The sequence below is a fragment of the Pelophylax lessonae genome, assembly GCF_965119305.1.
Source record: "Pelophylax lessonae genome assembly, chromosome: 8".
NCBI classification, from domain to species: Eukaryota; Metazoa; Chordata; class Amphibia; order Anura; family Ranidae; genus Pelophylax; species Pelophylax lessonae.
Window position 1 is genome coordinate 80,780,577 of NC_138775.1, and position 16,359 is coordinate 80,796,935.

At 42.1% G+C, this 16,359-nt stretch overlaps 1 protein-coding gene across 1 annotated transcript in view; it reads left to right on the top strand.

Moving 5' to 3' along the window:
• ISY1 (ISY1 splicing factor homolog) overlaps positions 1 to 16,359 on the top strand; it is a gene marked incomplete at its 5' end in the record, with an annotated part of 53,110 nt that overhangs the window by 15,975 nt on the left and 20,776 nt on the right. Inside the window, 3 exons of the mRNA XM_082265957.1 lie at positions 7,652 to 7,694; positions 8,701 to 8,813; positions 10,038 to 10,155. Coding sequence (XP_082122083.1) covers positions 7,652 to 7,694; positions 8,701 to 8,813; positions 10,038 to 10,155 — 274 coding nt within the window. The remainder of the gene's footprint in view (positions 1 to 7,651; positions 7,695 to 8,700; positions 8,814 to 10,037; positions 10,156 to 16,359) is intronic.

The following is a 16,359-nucleotide window of genomic DNA, read 5'->3' on the forward strand; positions in this document are numbered from 1 at the left end:
TTAATGCATGAAATAACACAGTGCTGAAACAGTGTAAATCTAAATCTAGTGACACAAATATTCATACAAATTCTATAATGAAAAATTAGCAAATAATCAATAAATAAGTGATATCCAATTCCCAGTGATAAATTGAACTGGGTTCAATTTATAATAAAATTATAATATATTATTTAAGCAAGTGCCCAGTGAAATAATAAAATTTTTTATTAAGCAAGTGTCCAGTGAAATAGTTTTTTGTGCAGATAATAGTGTGATCACACGTGATCCAAAATGCTTCAAAGTGAATTCAAGTGGTTCTTGTGGATCCAAAAGTGCCCTCTTCCCCACAAGTGAGTCCACTTACCAGAATGCGTGGAACCCTTAAGACCTTATAGTCCAGGGGTCTAAAAGGCTTTGCCAGTGGATATGAACTGGGGCCCCTTCAGGATGTCCTTTAGAGGAGTGTCCTGAAACAAAGACTTCCTGTCACACGCTACATGAGCTTTCTTGGCACTCTGTGATGATAAATATCTAACAACTGCATAATAACCAGGGTCAGCAACACCAGCGTTTGGGAAAAGCTTCAGAGGTCCAAACTGAGAAAACACCATCAAGGAGCAATAGATCTCCCCTTCGGATAGCCGAGCTGTAATGTTCCAAACAAACACCACTTTATTACTCTCTGCGGGGACGGTGAAGCTCAAAACTTCCAGATTTTTACATTGCTCTGTGGATGCTTGTATGCCCATTATAGGCACTTTTGACTGTAGACACAGTCTGCAGTTGCGCAGTCTTACACAACAAACTGCGTTGCACTGCATACTCTGGCACCTTTAAAGTTACTTTGAAGAGTAGCTCCACTTTTGTTAGGAAGAAAAAAAAAAAAAACAGTGGGTGATCAATGTGCATTGCTGTGTGTTTCTGGTCTTCAGAGATAATAGCCGTCTGTTTCATCATGTCCTTTGGATACTGATTCTAAATGGGAGGGTCTGGTTCATTATAATCACCTGGTTCACTTTGTGTTCTCATGAGAAAAGTTGCAGTGTTGGAATCCCTTTAAAAGTTTCGGGAGTATCTCACCAAAAATTACATTTCTATTGCAGAGAAAGTCTAGAAACTGAATTGTATCTTACTGCAAGCTTCTGAGAAAATCAGTGAGCCAATCAAACCACTAGTAAATTAAATTTATGGAGGCCAACAGGATACAGAACACCTCCAGGTCCAACGCCAAAAATGTTGGCATGTGTAATAATTTTTCTTCAATCGTCTTCCAGGACAGCCTCTGAGACCTAGGGCTCCTCCCTCCGGACAGGAAACATGTACCCCAATTAAAATAAAAGGCGGTCCTCCAGGCCCACACCTCAGTATTAGTGTTTCCTCCAGGAGGATATGTTGCACATGAAGGAACCTGGGAGCTCTAGGTCTCAGAGGTTGTCTGGTGGAGCTTTTCTGAAAAGGTATGGCTGTACCTTTTTTATTGCCTGCACGATCCCTCCTTGGAGAAGTGGAGTGGAACTGTGGTTTGGCTGCCTTCTGCTTTGGGTAGAGAGAGGACAGCTGCTGATGGATTCCCAGCACCTCCCATGTGTCCCAGCCGGCTTGGCGTGCCTTGCTGTGTAAGGAGCTTTTAGTCTGGCGTGTCCCTTCTGGCGGGGGGCGGAGCCATTGCGTTCCAGGCTGGTTAAACCGGAAGCTGCATAGGCAGTTGGTCGGCCGAGTGACGTCATCCGCGGGCACCAGAGGCACTTGGTTCCGGCATCATTTAAAGTGGCGCAGGCAGCAAACAGATCGGGCTGCTGGTGCTATTTGGGTGTGATCCTGCAAGGCTATGAAAAGACCACCTAGGGGACAGCATGGACAACCCTGCGAGCTCAAAGGCAGAAGAAACGGCTGTTGCTCCTCTCAGGTAAGCTGGGGATTGGGTCCTTTTGGCATGTACCTGGGAGATGTTTTTTCTTTTACTGACCTGGGCTATTTGCATAGTCTTAGTAGTCAGGGGTACTCTTTTTGTTGTTATCCTGCACAGTGGTGTATTCAAATAGGGCCTGGCCTCAAATGCTGTTTATGTCTCCTGTCTTGACATAGGTTAAGACCGAGGTGGCGGCCCCCAAAAGAAAATGTGCTGTTTTTGCGGCTAGGCTAAGCTCTGTGTGGGAAAAGCCCTTTAGCCGTAGTTGTGTGGATAGTCTGGTAAAAGACGAATCTGTAACTGCATGTCACAAAATTCTGACGTCAGTCAAGGATGAAATTGTTTCAACCTTTAAATCAATTAAAGGTTTGATAGAGAAAATACACGTTCATGCGGTACCTGTTATATCTGTCCCCACCCAAGGGGTGTGGGAGAGAGGACCCAGAGGAGGATCCCAGATCCCAAGCCTCTTCGCAGGTCGAAGGGTGACTCCTCCAGGGGCTTAAGATACAAATTGTCTCTTGATGATGTTGTCGATCTGCTTAAAGCCATTTACAACACCTTAGAGATTGAAGAAGAAAAGTACATCTATCCATGCATGACCTGATGTATGAGGGATCTCATGCTAAGAGACCAGTCCATAGCTCTCTGGTGGATTCCCTGTAATTGGAATGGCAAAACCCGAAAAGTGCCTTTTTTTTTTTTTTCTCTCGGTTCTTAAAAAGGAGATTCCCCGTTGAGGAAGATGTCTCAACCTGTCAAGCTCTTACCTTGCCCTCCTGTTGGCAGCCATCTTGGACATGTGATGACTGCTGCCTCTTATAAACTCTGATTGCATCATCATTTGCCTGCTGCCTGGGTGTCACACAGTGATGATGTTGCACACCTGACTATATCTATCACCTGAATGGTTGCAGTCCTTGCCCTTGCCCTTGCGTTTGTGCTCCAAAATGCATCTCTGCTAGCAGTCTTCTGTTCTCCGTGTTCTGTGTATGATCTGGCTTGGCTGATGACTCTCCTGGCTCTGGACCCCGCATCGGTAGACTATCGTTTCTGGACTCGTCCCCCGGCTTGAATGACTACCCGCTTCTGGACTTGACCCAGGCTTGGATGACTACCCGCTTCTGGACTTGACCCCAGCTTGTTTCTGCTCTCACTTCTTCACTCTTTCTGTGCGTTTATTGATGTTTGCTCCAATAAATTGCTTTATTTTACCTGCATCCCTGTGTGGTGTGGTTTGTTGGCACCCTGACACAACCTTGCAATAAGGTGCAAAAGCTATACGCAGCCCTCTCGAAGTTCTCTAAAAAATCAGACTTAGCCTTCGATGATATGGGGGCTCTGAAAGACCCCATGGACAAAAGAGGTAATGTCCTACTTTGCAGAGCCTGGGACTCTACCTCTATCAGCCTAAAACCAGCTTAAGCAGCAATTTTTGAGTTGCAAGAAATCTGGAGTGTTGGCTTTCCCAGCTTCATTCACACCTGTCATCCGGGACCTCAAGGCAACAGATTTTAAAATCATTCTCTCTGTTTTTCTAAGCTGAAAGTTTTTTGGCAGATGCCTCGGCAGAATCAGTGAAGTTGGCTGTGAGATATCCGCTGCATTGGTGAATTCAGCCAGACAAGCCCTGAGGCTAAAAACATGGACAGGGAACTCGGTGTCTAAACTATACCTTTGCTGTATCCCTTTTTCAGGGGATCATCTTTTCAGATTGGGCCTAGAGAAGGTGCTAGAACGCACTTCAGACAAAAAGAAGGCCTTTCTGGAATCTAGAAGGAGAACAAGTGGCTGCAGCTCCTTTAGTGGCCTGGAGGCAGCAAGCACCTGACAGGGATAACCGTCCAAAAAAACGGGGCACAAGGGCAGGGGAAGAGGAGCGATACTATTTAATCCTCCTCAGAAAACCGCCAAGCCTCAATGACTCTTGTCTCCTGGTGGGAGTTGGATTGGGGAACTTTCTCCCACAATGGACAGCAATTTCCACCAGCAAGTACATTCTGGATCTAATCCAGAATGGCTACAGGCTGGAGTTCGCATCACTTCCCCTCCCCCCCCCCCCCCACGAGGCTGTTAGTGACAAGCCTACCTAAAGATCAGGAAAAGGCGGATGCACTTTGTCTATTAATTGGAGATCTTTGGGAACAGAAAGTCCTCACCCAGGTTCCCCAGGAAGAGCAGGGGCAGAGATTTTATTCATGTCTTCGCTCTAAAAAAAGCGATCAGGCAAATTTCGCCTGATCCTTGATTTTCCGACCCTGAATCAATCTCTCAAATACAAGCACTTCAGGAAGGAATCTATCTTTTCGGTGAGAAATCTCCTGTATCAAAATTGTTTTATGGCCATGCTGGATCTCAGAGATGCGTTTCTCCATGTTTCGATTCACCTGGCTTTTCAAAAATGTCTCAGATTGGCAGTCAAGATGGGCTCAGAGGTAAGCCGTTTCTAATGTCAGGCTCTGCCGTTTGGCCTAGCCTAGGCACCAAAAATTTGTACGAACATTCTAGCAGAAGCCTTGGCTTTCTTACTCTTGAGCGCGATCACGATCATTCCTTATTTGGACGATCTACTTTTGATTGCCGGATCATATCACCAACTAGCAGCGGAGCTTCAGGCATTGGGTTGGCTGATCAATCAAGACAAATCCTAGGGTACGAGATCTCCTCGGTGGAAGGAAAAATTTCTAGAGATAGACCGATTTAGTGTCAAAGCTTCAGGACAATCAATCAGTCACTTTAAGGGAAATGTCTCAGGTAGTGGGCCTCATGACATCCTGTTTTCCCACAGTCCCCTGGGCGAGATTCCACCAATGTCCATTGCAGGCCTTTCTAATAAGGAATTGGAACGGAATTAAAAATACTTATTTTTTTTTTTTTGGACTTTGGATTTACCCTTACCTTGAGCATCAAGAGATCCCTTAGGTGGTGGCAGACCTAGCACAACCTGTGCAAAGGCCTTGAATGGACTACTCCAAAAACAAAGACAAAGATTCTTGCCAGTCACTTTGGTTGGGGTGCACATCTAGGCAGCAGAGTAGCCCAGGGGACCTGGTCCCCAAGAGAAGCCCAGATGTCTTCAAACCAATGAGAGTTATTCACTGTCCAGCGGGCAGTGAGCACTTTTTGTTGGATCTGGAGGATTCTCTTCAGACTCGTTCAGACAATGTTACAACAGTTGCATAAATGAGCATCCAGGGACATCCAGGGTCGTTTCAACAAGGCTTCTATACCCAATGCTTATGCGATTTTTTTTTTTTTTTTGCCACTGGCATTAGAGTAAGGGCTCCCAAGTTTTCTTCATTTAGTGATTGAAGCACTGGCGGTGTCTTTCCTTTTTCCTATCCTTTTTCCTATTTTGTATCACAGAATTTCTTTTCTCATCAATGGATCTTATTGTTTGATTTGGACACTTTGCCATTTTTTTATTTTATTTTTTTTTTTATTTGCACCATTGCACTTTTTTTCATTGAGAAGGTGAAAGCATCATTGGACTTGAAAGACTTTTGCACATATGCACTCTTGTTATTTCTATTTTATACGTTTACATATTTGTACCGAATTTTTGCAATTTTACTATGTGTTATAACACATGTTGAACCAATTTTTTTCCAATTTTCTATCTTTAGCGCGGCATTGTTTATAGTTTGAGTGGTTGTAAAGCTTAGACATAAAATATGAACAAAGCCTATTCTTCTGTAGTGTGTCTCAATTAAGAACATTGGGTTCCATTTCTGTCTGCTGCTTCGTTCCTCTATCAGCATGAATCATTTCTGACAAGTTTTCCTGACACCAAGCGAAAAAAGATGACTGGGGAGGGAGCTCCAGCAGATTGACAGCTATAGCTATGTTCTGTGTGAAGGGGGGTGTGTCTCTTCCCTCCAATCACTGAGCTCTGCAGTGTGATTTTAGCTCTCTGCCCCCTTTTTTCTGACCGTTCAGACAAGCTTTATAAATTCTGCACTTTTGAAGAATTTGCAGATAAGCAGGTGCAACTTATGTATGAGGATTTGTTTCGTCTCTGTGTATCACCTGAGGCCAGTCATTTATAAAGGCCCGTACACACTTGACGGAAATCAGACGAAATATCCTCCGATTTTTCTCTTTCTTGCTCAGCGTTCATAACCGTTTTTAGTTGACCGTGCATAAATGTTCACAAAATTTCTTGTCCAAATTTTTTTTTTTTTGGGACATTTGTTTCTAGACTTCCGGGTCGTCAGCAACTTCAGATCATGCGCGGTCTTTTGTATCCGATTTTTCGCGGACGTACTGCATATACATTAAACGAAAACTGGTCGTCTGGGGACGGACGATAAATATTTTGGTGTTTGTCCCTCCGTTTTTTTTTCGTTGAAAATGTCAGCATCGGCTGCTGAAAGTTGTGTACACACTAGCCGAAAATCGTACGATTTTACCTCGGACGGGAATTTTCCGCAGATTTTCTACTAGTGTATACCCCACTTAAGGGTTTACAACCACTTTAATATGTCCCGCATACTGTTCATTATCACCCACAGCTGAAGCAGGCTTGGGAAAGCTGTTATTGGCACACAGGAGTAGAGCTTTTTTGCTATTATATCACACCGGCCAATGTATAATAAGCTAAGGAGTATTGGACACACACAGCTCCTAAGTTTTAAAAAAATGTCTTCTCTCCAGAAGGGTTTCTTGTTTTACTGCGATATGGGTTTTTTTGTATGGTCAGTATATAAGCTAATCTTTTTTTGTGGAGTTTTTTTTGTTTTTTTTTCTTCTTTTTTTCAGTGCTTGGAAAACACATAGTTAAGCCGGTATTCTGCCGAAAACTCCAACTCGCCAAAATCTCCAACCACGTCCCTTCCGTTGACTCTACAGCAGAAATAATTAGAGATTTAGACAAGTTGCTGTTTTCGCAGACCACCGGCAGCCTGTACACTACGGTACATCCTATATTGACTGCACACTGTTAGTAACTCCAGCTACTAACAACATGGCTGCCTCCAAGGCAGCGACAACTTTGTTCCTCCTTACCGGTCGTTCTTTGTAAAGAGGCAGCTGGTCGTGCACCGTAGTGTACAAGCTGCTGATGGTCTGTGAAAAAGGCAAAACGTCAAAATCTCTAACTTTTTGTGCTAGAGAGTCACAGGAATCGATGCGGTTGGAGATTTTGGCAAGTTGGAGTTTTCAGCAGAACTCCGGCCATACATGGATCAAAACACGGCCTGTTCAGCAGAGACCAGCCGAATTTCAATCCATGTATGGACAACCTGAGTGTACAGAAGGGAATCTACCAATCAACGTCTGTACAACCCGCCTGTCGGGTTTTTCCCGATTGATCAGTGTCTCCGGCTAATGCTGGCAGCACTGATCATTTTCTGATGGCGGGGAAGATTCTCCCCTCAGAACTCAATAGCACAGTGGGAGGATTCCCCCTTCCACATTGTATGGGTAGATGGGAGAATCTGATCATTTTTTGTAGTGGAAACTGCTGGTTGAATAAAATAAAAAAATAATGAATGTATATGCTGCCTTAGAATTATTTTTTCACCTTCAAGCAAACCCCGAGAAACTTCTTCTTTTTTTTTTTTTATTTTTTTTTTTTTATAGAGGTTAGCAATCTAATTTTTTAAATGTTTTATAGAAGGAATTTTGTTTTGCATTTCAGGTCACATATTCTACAAGTTTTTTTTTGTACATTTAAATGAAATATGAACAGCTATAGAAATGTTTATGAAAGTTGTCTTGAAACTAAATTAAAAAAAATGTTAACCTTTTTTGAAACAGATTATTGGTGAGATCTCAAAGAAAGTAGCACAGATTCAAAATGGTAAGTTTGGATTTGTTGGAACCACATCTAAAGTGACTGTAAAATAATCTTGCAGGAATAAAACCAAATTAAATCAAGTAAAAGCTGTCGCTAAATGTAATAATTTACATTTCCTGGTGAGGATATTATCTTTGTCTTCCCACAGTACTGGGAGAAACGGTAAAGTAATACTGGGAGATGCTAGAATTTGAAAAAGGTACACTTAGGTGGTTCTTGTCCCTCTTCCTTGTACCCTTTTTTCAGAGTTGCTTCTTGCTCTTTGGACAAAGCAGCCTCTGAGTGGACATCCTCCATTGATCATGTTGGTCAGCATGGACTACCAATTGCCCTGTTTTAGGACTACTTCCCATGACTTTGTTTAGTCAGTGGACTTTGATACCTTCCCCCTATGGCACCAAATATTCCCCGTTATTAAAAAAAAAAGTATGCTGGAATTTCTGCATCCAGTTTGTTGAACTAAAGAAAATTAATTGTTTTCCCCCATCCACACATTCGAGGTGGATGGGGGAATCCTCCCCGCTAAGTCTTTGTATCCTGACAGCAGGGACTGGGTTTCATGAATGTCAACTCCTAAGCAGCCCATACACTGAGGGACTTTCTTTCAGGAAAGGAATTTGCTTGATTCCCCCCCATCAACAGTAAGTGTTAACAGAGGAACCCCTCCTGCTGAGCCATTGTGTTCTTAGAGTGGGGAAAGCCGTTTCTGTTGGGAGGGAACCGTGATTGTTGCTTGCGGCTATACCAGCCGCTAGTGATAATCGCATGTAAAATCTTGCAGGCTGGTAGTATCCAAGCTGATTGATCAACTTGGCACATGCAGTCTGCCCTGCTAAACCGGCCGAGATTCGAGATTTGTTTATGGCTGGCCTTAGGGTTCTAATCCTTCTGTTCTGTTTGCAAAAGTAATACAATTATACCCCTGTTCAGATTTACTGTATTTAATATTGCTGTCTTTTGGGTCTGCTTTGTCCAATTGTCTCACTGTTAAATTTTTCTTTGCTTTCAGCTGGCCTTGGAGAGTTTAGGATCCGAGATTTAAATGATGAAATTAATAAATTAATCAGAGAAAAGGGACATTGGGAGGTCCGCATTAAAGAACTGGGGGGTCCTGATTACGCAGTAAGTTAAGTCTTGTTTTGTCTATGGAGTATTTTGCAGTATTTATTTACGTGTTTTTTGGGTATGACATGAAATTCTGCTGTTTAATGGGTTCCTTAACTGCTCCCCACTTAGCCACTGCACATAAACCATCAGATGGGAGCTTCGCTGCTCTGACGTCAGCACATGGGCCGCGCAGGGGCACGATCCTGTGAAGGCTGTATCCCTTGGACACAGCAAATCGCAGATCAGGACATGGGCTCTGTGATTGGCCCTCCCGATCACAAAAACACAGCCACAATGGTTGTGAACGGATTACAAGGTACAGAACAGATTACCTATACATGATAAAAAGGGAGCTCATCCACTAAATATAAACACAACACATAGCGCACACCCACCTGGTTGTGAGTATATCTCGATCACGTGGTGGCTGTGTCCATCCACAGCCTTCACACTGTGTAAACGGAGATGGCGATGCTGCAGCCTGTCACATCTGTGTGTGTGTGGCTGATGATTTTAGTGTTCAACTACACAGATCACACAGACTGCAGCCAACCCCACACAGTACACCAAGCACCATCTGTCCAAGTATCTCATCAATATCTGTTACAGTGTACCAGTGCATAAAAACATCTGTCACAGTGTGCCAGTGTCCCACCAACAAACAAAAATTACTTATTTGCAAAATGTTATTACCGAAGCTAAGGAAAACATGCTTTTTTTCAACATTTTCAGTCTTTTTTCCTTTTTTATAGCATGAAAAATAAAAAAAAAACCCAGCGGTGATTAAATACCACCAGAAAAAAGCTCTATTTGTGTGAAAAAAATTATAAAAATGTTATATGGGTACACTGTTGCATGACTGAGTTATCATTCAAAGTGCGAAAGTGCTGAAAGCTGAAAATTGGCCTGGGCAGGAAAGGGGTGAAAGTGTCCAGTATTGCAGTAGTTAAAGGGGATTTCTTTACATGCAGACTTATCCAGTCCCTTCTGCCTCCTTTTTTTTTTTTTTTTTTTTTTCTGTTCTCGGTAACTTAGCCCATTTCCTCTCATACATATACTGCTGGTGCAGTAAAATTCAGCTTTAGCATCAATAACAATCTTGTTGATTTTTTTTTTATTTGTAAATGATCTTGTACCTAATGCTTTCCTTGGCATAACATATACTTTTTCATTACATTTGAGGGGTCTTTTACTCCTGTGCTAGAAAAGCTGTAAACTGTCCCATCTATGTGCTTTCAGCGTATAGGTCCCAAAATGTTGGACCATGAAGGGAAAGAGGTCCCAGGAAACCGTGGTTACAAGTATTTTGGAGCAGCCAAAGATTTGCCAGGCGTGCGTGAGCTGTTTGAAAAAGAACGTAAGTATTTTCTGATGTGTGGGTTTCTTCTCTGGTTTGATAAGTGTTTCACATGCGGAATTAGATAAATCTTAATGATGTTGTTATAAACAATCAAATGACTGCAATGGTGCTGTACTTTAAAAATCAACTCCATGAAAAAATAATTAAATTTAGCCTTGCAGCAGGACCTACACTGCACTGCAATGGTTCATTGCTTGCTTTGTCTAGGGGATTGCAAAACAGGCTTTATAACTTGCTTGATTTTTCAATCCAACTGGCTCCAACGCTCTCCTCTTCTGCCCAAAGCTTCAGTCTGTTCTTCAGTGTTACTATGCACAATATGGGGACATAGACCCTGTATTGTATGTCTAGGAGGCTGGGGCAGGTGTAGGAAGCCTGCTGGAGTGAGGAGTAAAGTGCGTTTTCTCCTTAATTCTCTTCCCCTAATCTAAATTACTATTTACCTTTGTAGTTTTTTTTGGGGGGGGGGGGGGGGGGCACTGCTGCAAGCGTGGAATTTATTTTTTTTCCTGGAGTTAGGCTTTAACACAAAAAAAAAACAGCAAGTTTTTTTTTATCTATGTCTTTGTATATACTTTAAGCCTGGGTTCACACTATTACAAACACAGACATTGCATGTGATTCGCACCGCATTGCTTTGCAGATCACTTGTGATGCCTATGCGATGCAAATTCAGCCATACAGTTTGTATGGCTAAACTCGCATTGCATTCGCATGGAAATGGTGCAGGAACCTTTTTTTTCTGGAATCAGATCGCATAAGTGTTCACACTCGTGATCCGATTCTGGTCCTAATTCACAGTTCGCACTGCCATCTGCGAATCAATCTGTGGGTGTCATTAACTTTGTATTGACACCCACAGAGAGCAGTGTTAACTGCCTGCAAGGGAGATGCCATGCTGGAACCCGCACTAGATCGGCGCTGGTTCTCGCATTGCAATAGTGTGAACCCAGCCTAAACATATTTTTCTCTGTTCACATCCAATGCAAAGGTTTGAGCATTAGATTTAGCCTGTGCAGAGATGTACACTGCCCTGAGATTAGATTACACGGAGCCTGCTTATTTTGAGTATCTCTTTCAGCAAAATGCAGCATCTGCTGTTTAAAAATTCCAACTATCCTAGCTGTATGCTGATACTTGCTGTCACAGTTACAAGCCAGAGTTAGAGGGAAACCTTTGGTTTATCTGCTGAATAGAGATGCAGACCTGACCATCTAGACTGGGTTCACATCGGTCTGTTGCGGTTTGGTTGCAGCATGATTGTTTCAGTGTTTTACACAGAGTTTTAGGTGCACTCCCATTGACTTCTAGTAGACCGTGCATTTTCTGAAAGTGTATCAATGATGCAGCATAAAAACCCATGTCCTATTAGAAGTCAATGGGAATTAGGGATGTGCCAAAACAGAAACCGAAAATTCAGGATGCCCTTGGCCGAAAACCGAAAATGACTTTTTTCCCCCCAAATGATTTTAAAATAGTTTTTCTAGTACATTGGGGAACAAAAGAGCGATATTGGAGAAAATGAGGGGAAGCCTGGGATGATAGAGAGGGACTAGTCTCAGTAGTGCCATAAAACAAAAATTCTGTCTAGAAGAGAAAGATAAGGAACAAGGAGAGAACACAGACAGTGTCTCTATTCTCTCCCTGTTCCCTATCTTTCTCTTCCAGACAGAATTTTTGTTTTATGGCACTACTGAGACTAGTCCCTCTCTAGCATCCAATACGTCCCCTCATTTTCTCCAATATCTCTCTTTTGTTCCCCACTCTTCTCTAATAAACAGCACTCTGCTCTCTTCCTCTAGCAGTCACTTACTTCTGTAACTCTGTTAACTTTCTATTCTTTTATTGCTCTCAAACTCCTTGTCCCCCCTTTTGGCTTACATCAGATCCTTTAGTGACAATTATCTGCAGGCACTCACTTACAGTAAGAGGGCAAGCGTCCGCAGTCGGGTCCGGAGCGGAGCAGCAGGCGGCTGGTGTGCTGAGGCTGATCGCGCTGGTCTGAGACTGCGAGGGCGAGGCCCGGCTCCAGAAGAAACCGCCACCCACGCTACGCCGTGTCTGGACAGGCATATACCAGCCCCCGCCATATTCGCCCAATTGCAGGGCGCCCGCTGGCCATCCTGAGCCTGAAGATAGCGGCTGGAGCAGGGAGACACCGTTGGGGAAAATAAAGGTCAGACGGTCCCTCCAGCCTCCCCCACGCTTCCCCACCGGCGGGGACAAGTCCCGGTAGAGTAAGTTAGCCGGGACAAGGTCCTATTTGGCAGGACTTTCCCGTCTAAAATGGGACAGTTTGCAGCTATGGTTTTCGGCATATATGACCCGCTTTCGGCCGAAATGAGAAAATTTGGTTGCCGAAATTTTGGTGCACCACTAATGGGAATGCACCATATATATATATATATATATATATATAAAATCAAGTAAACCTGAGCATTAATTAAATCCCAAAAGAAGTTCAGACCATATCCCACTTTGCTAAAAATGTAAAAGAAAAAGTTTGGCTGAAGTATTTTTTTTTTTTTGTAATAAGGCTGATTTCATACACAATTTTAAAATAAACTAAGCCACTAAAATCTCACATAGGCTTTACCGTGTTAATGAATTTTCAACAGGAATATTCTTTATTTTAAAGCCTGTAGCTTTCTTTAACCTACCTTATAGTGTTGCTTGTAATGTCCTTGTTCAGGCACTTCCTGTTGGGTGATAATGATATGTCACTGTCTCCCAATGATGCTCCTGTGTTGTGATCAGGTCTTCTGATTATGATTAGGGACTGTTTCAGCATGCATTTTGCAGGAATAGTCTGCTGTTGTTACCATCAAGTAATCCACTTTAAGGCCAACACAAGAATACATGCACAAGCGGTGGCTGTTTGAGATGCAGCATTGGTAGAAAAAATAAAGATGAAAACAAATTTTATAGGAAAAAATGGCAGCTGTTTTAATATACAGTGCTCAGAGCAAACTAAATGTTATACATTTAGGGTTTACATATACTTTAACCCTATTCCATCTATTCCTACATATGTCCCTAAATTAAAGTTGATCTTGGGGAAGAGAAAACCTACGAGCATTCAAGGATAACTTCATTTTTGGGAACATGGCGTTTTCAGGAATCTCTCCTGCAGCCTGTCTCTGACCCCCGTTCATATTGTCACAGTGGGTCGGGGATCTTCTACCTGCACCCACTGTCACAATTTGCATCATTCATAGTGTTTTGTGAATGAATGAACTACGATTACCGACATCATTTTCAGCTGATGGCTTGTAGTTCTCAATAAACTACCAGGGCGCTGGGGAGCGCTCTGGGTAGTTCATTGATGCTTCTTTTCATTCTGTAACTGCCTGCCGTACGAGGTATGAGCAGACAGCTTACACTGACAGTCTGCAGGAGCCTTAAAATGCACCCGTGATCTGCAGATTATGGGTGCAATGCTTTTCAGGCTTCTTTTATAAAAATAATAATTGCACTTTTTTTTTTTTTGCACAAAATGTGCCTTTGATATTTTTTAAGAAAGGTAAACTCATACTTTTAAAGCAATTTTTCATTTTGTAACCTAAAAAGCCACCCCAACCCATCATGCAAACATCCTACTACATTAGGCAAATCTTGTTAATGTGTCAGTGTTCCACTGTACTGTGTCCCATCTTTAGGTTCATAGACCTCAGATTTGCAGTTGCATTTAAGCCTCCCTCTCCTCCTTGGCATTCACAAAATGAAGTCTGGAGCTGTGTGTTTTGTGAATGACCTGGAGTAGAAGGCCGAGACATATGGTATCGCCGGTGCTTATCAGACCTGTTTTGCTTACATCCCAGTGGGCTGGAAGGACAGCAGAAGCTGTATTTCCCTGGCATAGAAACCAGATTTGCCTAATGTGAAGATAGTTTGTGTGGGGGTGTTGGGTGGCTTTTTATGGAACAAAATGTATAGCTTTTTTGTTCTGCTTGGAGTTTTCCTAGCACTTAAAGCTTACTAAAAAAAAAAAAAAAAATTCATCTATTAAATAATTTATAAACTGTATGTCAAGCTTCAAATTGTATTGCTGATGAATAGCTGGATTTATTTTTAACATGGTCACTGAAATGAATGGTAGCGCCTGAAGGAAATTATGGTAATAAGAAATTCTTACATACAATACATTCAGCGTGCCCTGGACCCCAGTAGTATATTGTTTACTCCATCCACATAAAGAGTTTGCCTTCATTATAATCTAATCTTAAATATGGTCACATGGTAATTATTGTTCTGTTTATTTGGATGAATCTTTGCAAAGTCTGTATATAAATCTGGAGTTTGGTCACCTACTATACCTTTTTATATTTTTGGTAGGAAACTTGTCATAAATCTGAATTAGGGGAAAAATGAACTATACAACACTTTAAAATGAATCTGCTTTGAAATATATGGGATGATATTAGTTAAAAAGTAACCCCACTTTTGTTGAGAGAAAAAAAACAATCCCCTCTTGGTGATCAATGTACATTGCAAGTATTTTAGCAAACTTTATTGCAGATCCCTAACTGTTTCTACTCTGAAGAAATGGTTATCTGTTGTTTGCAGTGTGAAGCTGAATGGGAGTGACTTTTTCAGCTCATGCACATGCATTGTTTTAATGAGGAAAATACAGTGTCAGCATCCTTTTAGACGTGATTAAGAGTATTTTACGAAGAATGACGTTTTTGTTGCAGAGAATCTCTAAAATCTGACTTGTATCTTAGTGCAGACTTCTGGAAAAATCAGTAAACCAATCACACAAGCAGGAAATGTTTGGGGGTGGAAACGTTTTTGGGGGTGTTGAGTACACCAGTGGTGTATGGAACACCTTCAGGTTGCCATATTGCATTCAATTTTACACAAAATTGAAAGGGTAAGGTAATTTGTAACAACATTCGATAACAGTATGGCTTGTGTATCAATTCTATATGCTGGGGTTTTTTTTTTTTTTTGTTACACTCCACAAAAGTGCAGTTGCGCTTTAACCTGCTTAAGATGTTATCCGTGGGCTTAAGCCTTTCTTATGCCCAGGAAATATCAACTGCACAGTAAAGTAGGTCCGTCATTTGATTACATGAAGGGTTCTGAAATTGACTGCCGCTTCACGCATAGCCAATGTCAGACATCGCTTGTGATTCGCAGCGCACTGCTCTGCAAATCACATAGGATGTCTGTGCGTTGTGAATTCAGCCATACAGATTGTATGGCTAAATTCGCATCGCATTCGAACCAAACTCGCACAGGACCCTTTTTTTGGTCCGCACCAGAATCGGATCGCATGGGTGTTCACATCTATGCAATCTGATTCATGTCCGAACTGACAGTTCACACTGCAATATGCAAACTGATCTGGGGGTGTCGTTAACTTTGTATTGACACCCCTAGCATTTTGCATATGGCAGTGTGAACTGCCTGCGAGTTGTGCGATGCGGGAACCCGCAGTGGATTTGCAGGGTTCCCGCATTGCTTATATGTGAATAGGCGCTAAAGGGCTCATCCATGTTATTACAGAAGAGTTTGTAGCAGGGATTATTTTTCTTTTTTTTTTTTCTTTTTGCAATGACCGCTCTTTAAAAAATGCAGCAGAACAGCCCTTTAAACTTTTAATGTCGAATACCAAATTGCTATATTATCATGTTTTTTTTTCTAGATTAGGCAGGGCTCTATTTATTTATTAATAGCCAATAACACAGTGCTATTTGTTTTATTCTTAGCTTTAGCCCCCGTTCACATAGAGGCGACCTGTGAGGCGACCTGGTCGCCTCACAGGTCGCCGCAGGTCGCCTTCCATAGGGAAGCTGCGGACCCGTTCTCGGAGGTCGCCACCCGAAGTCGGATCGCCCCTATGTGAACGGGGGCTTAACCAACATGGAATTCAATTATTGTCATTTTTTTTTTAAATAAGTTTAGAAAGTAGGAATGCACCGAAAACAGTTTTTTACCGGCAAGTATGACCGATATTTCCGGACAAGTACTCGCCGATAGCGTGCCATTATTGGACTCATGGGCTACACACGAATTTCAAGGCAGTAACATTGAATTCATATGCTTTTTCACCACTGTGCTGGCTAATCTGTAGGATAGTAGAGTTGGTCATCTATAAATTACATTTTGTGTTGTTAATTCTGTTCTAAATATGAACATCTTCAAAAAGTCTTTCATAGTTATTTGTCTCATTTGTTGAAACATTCTTTATGTGAA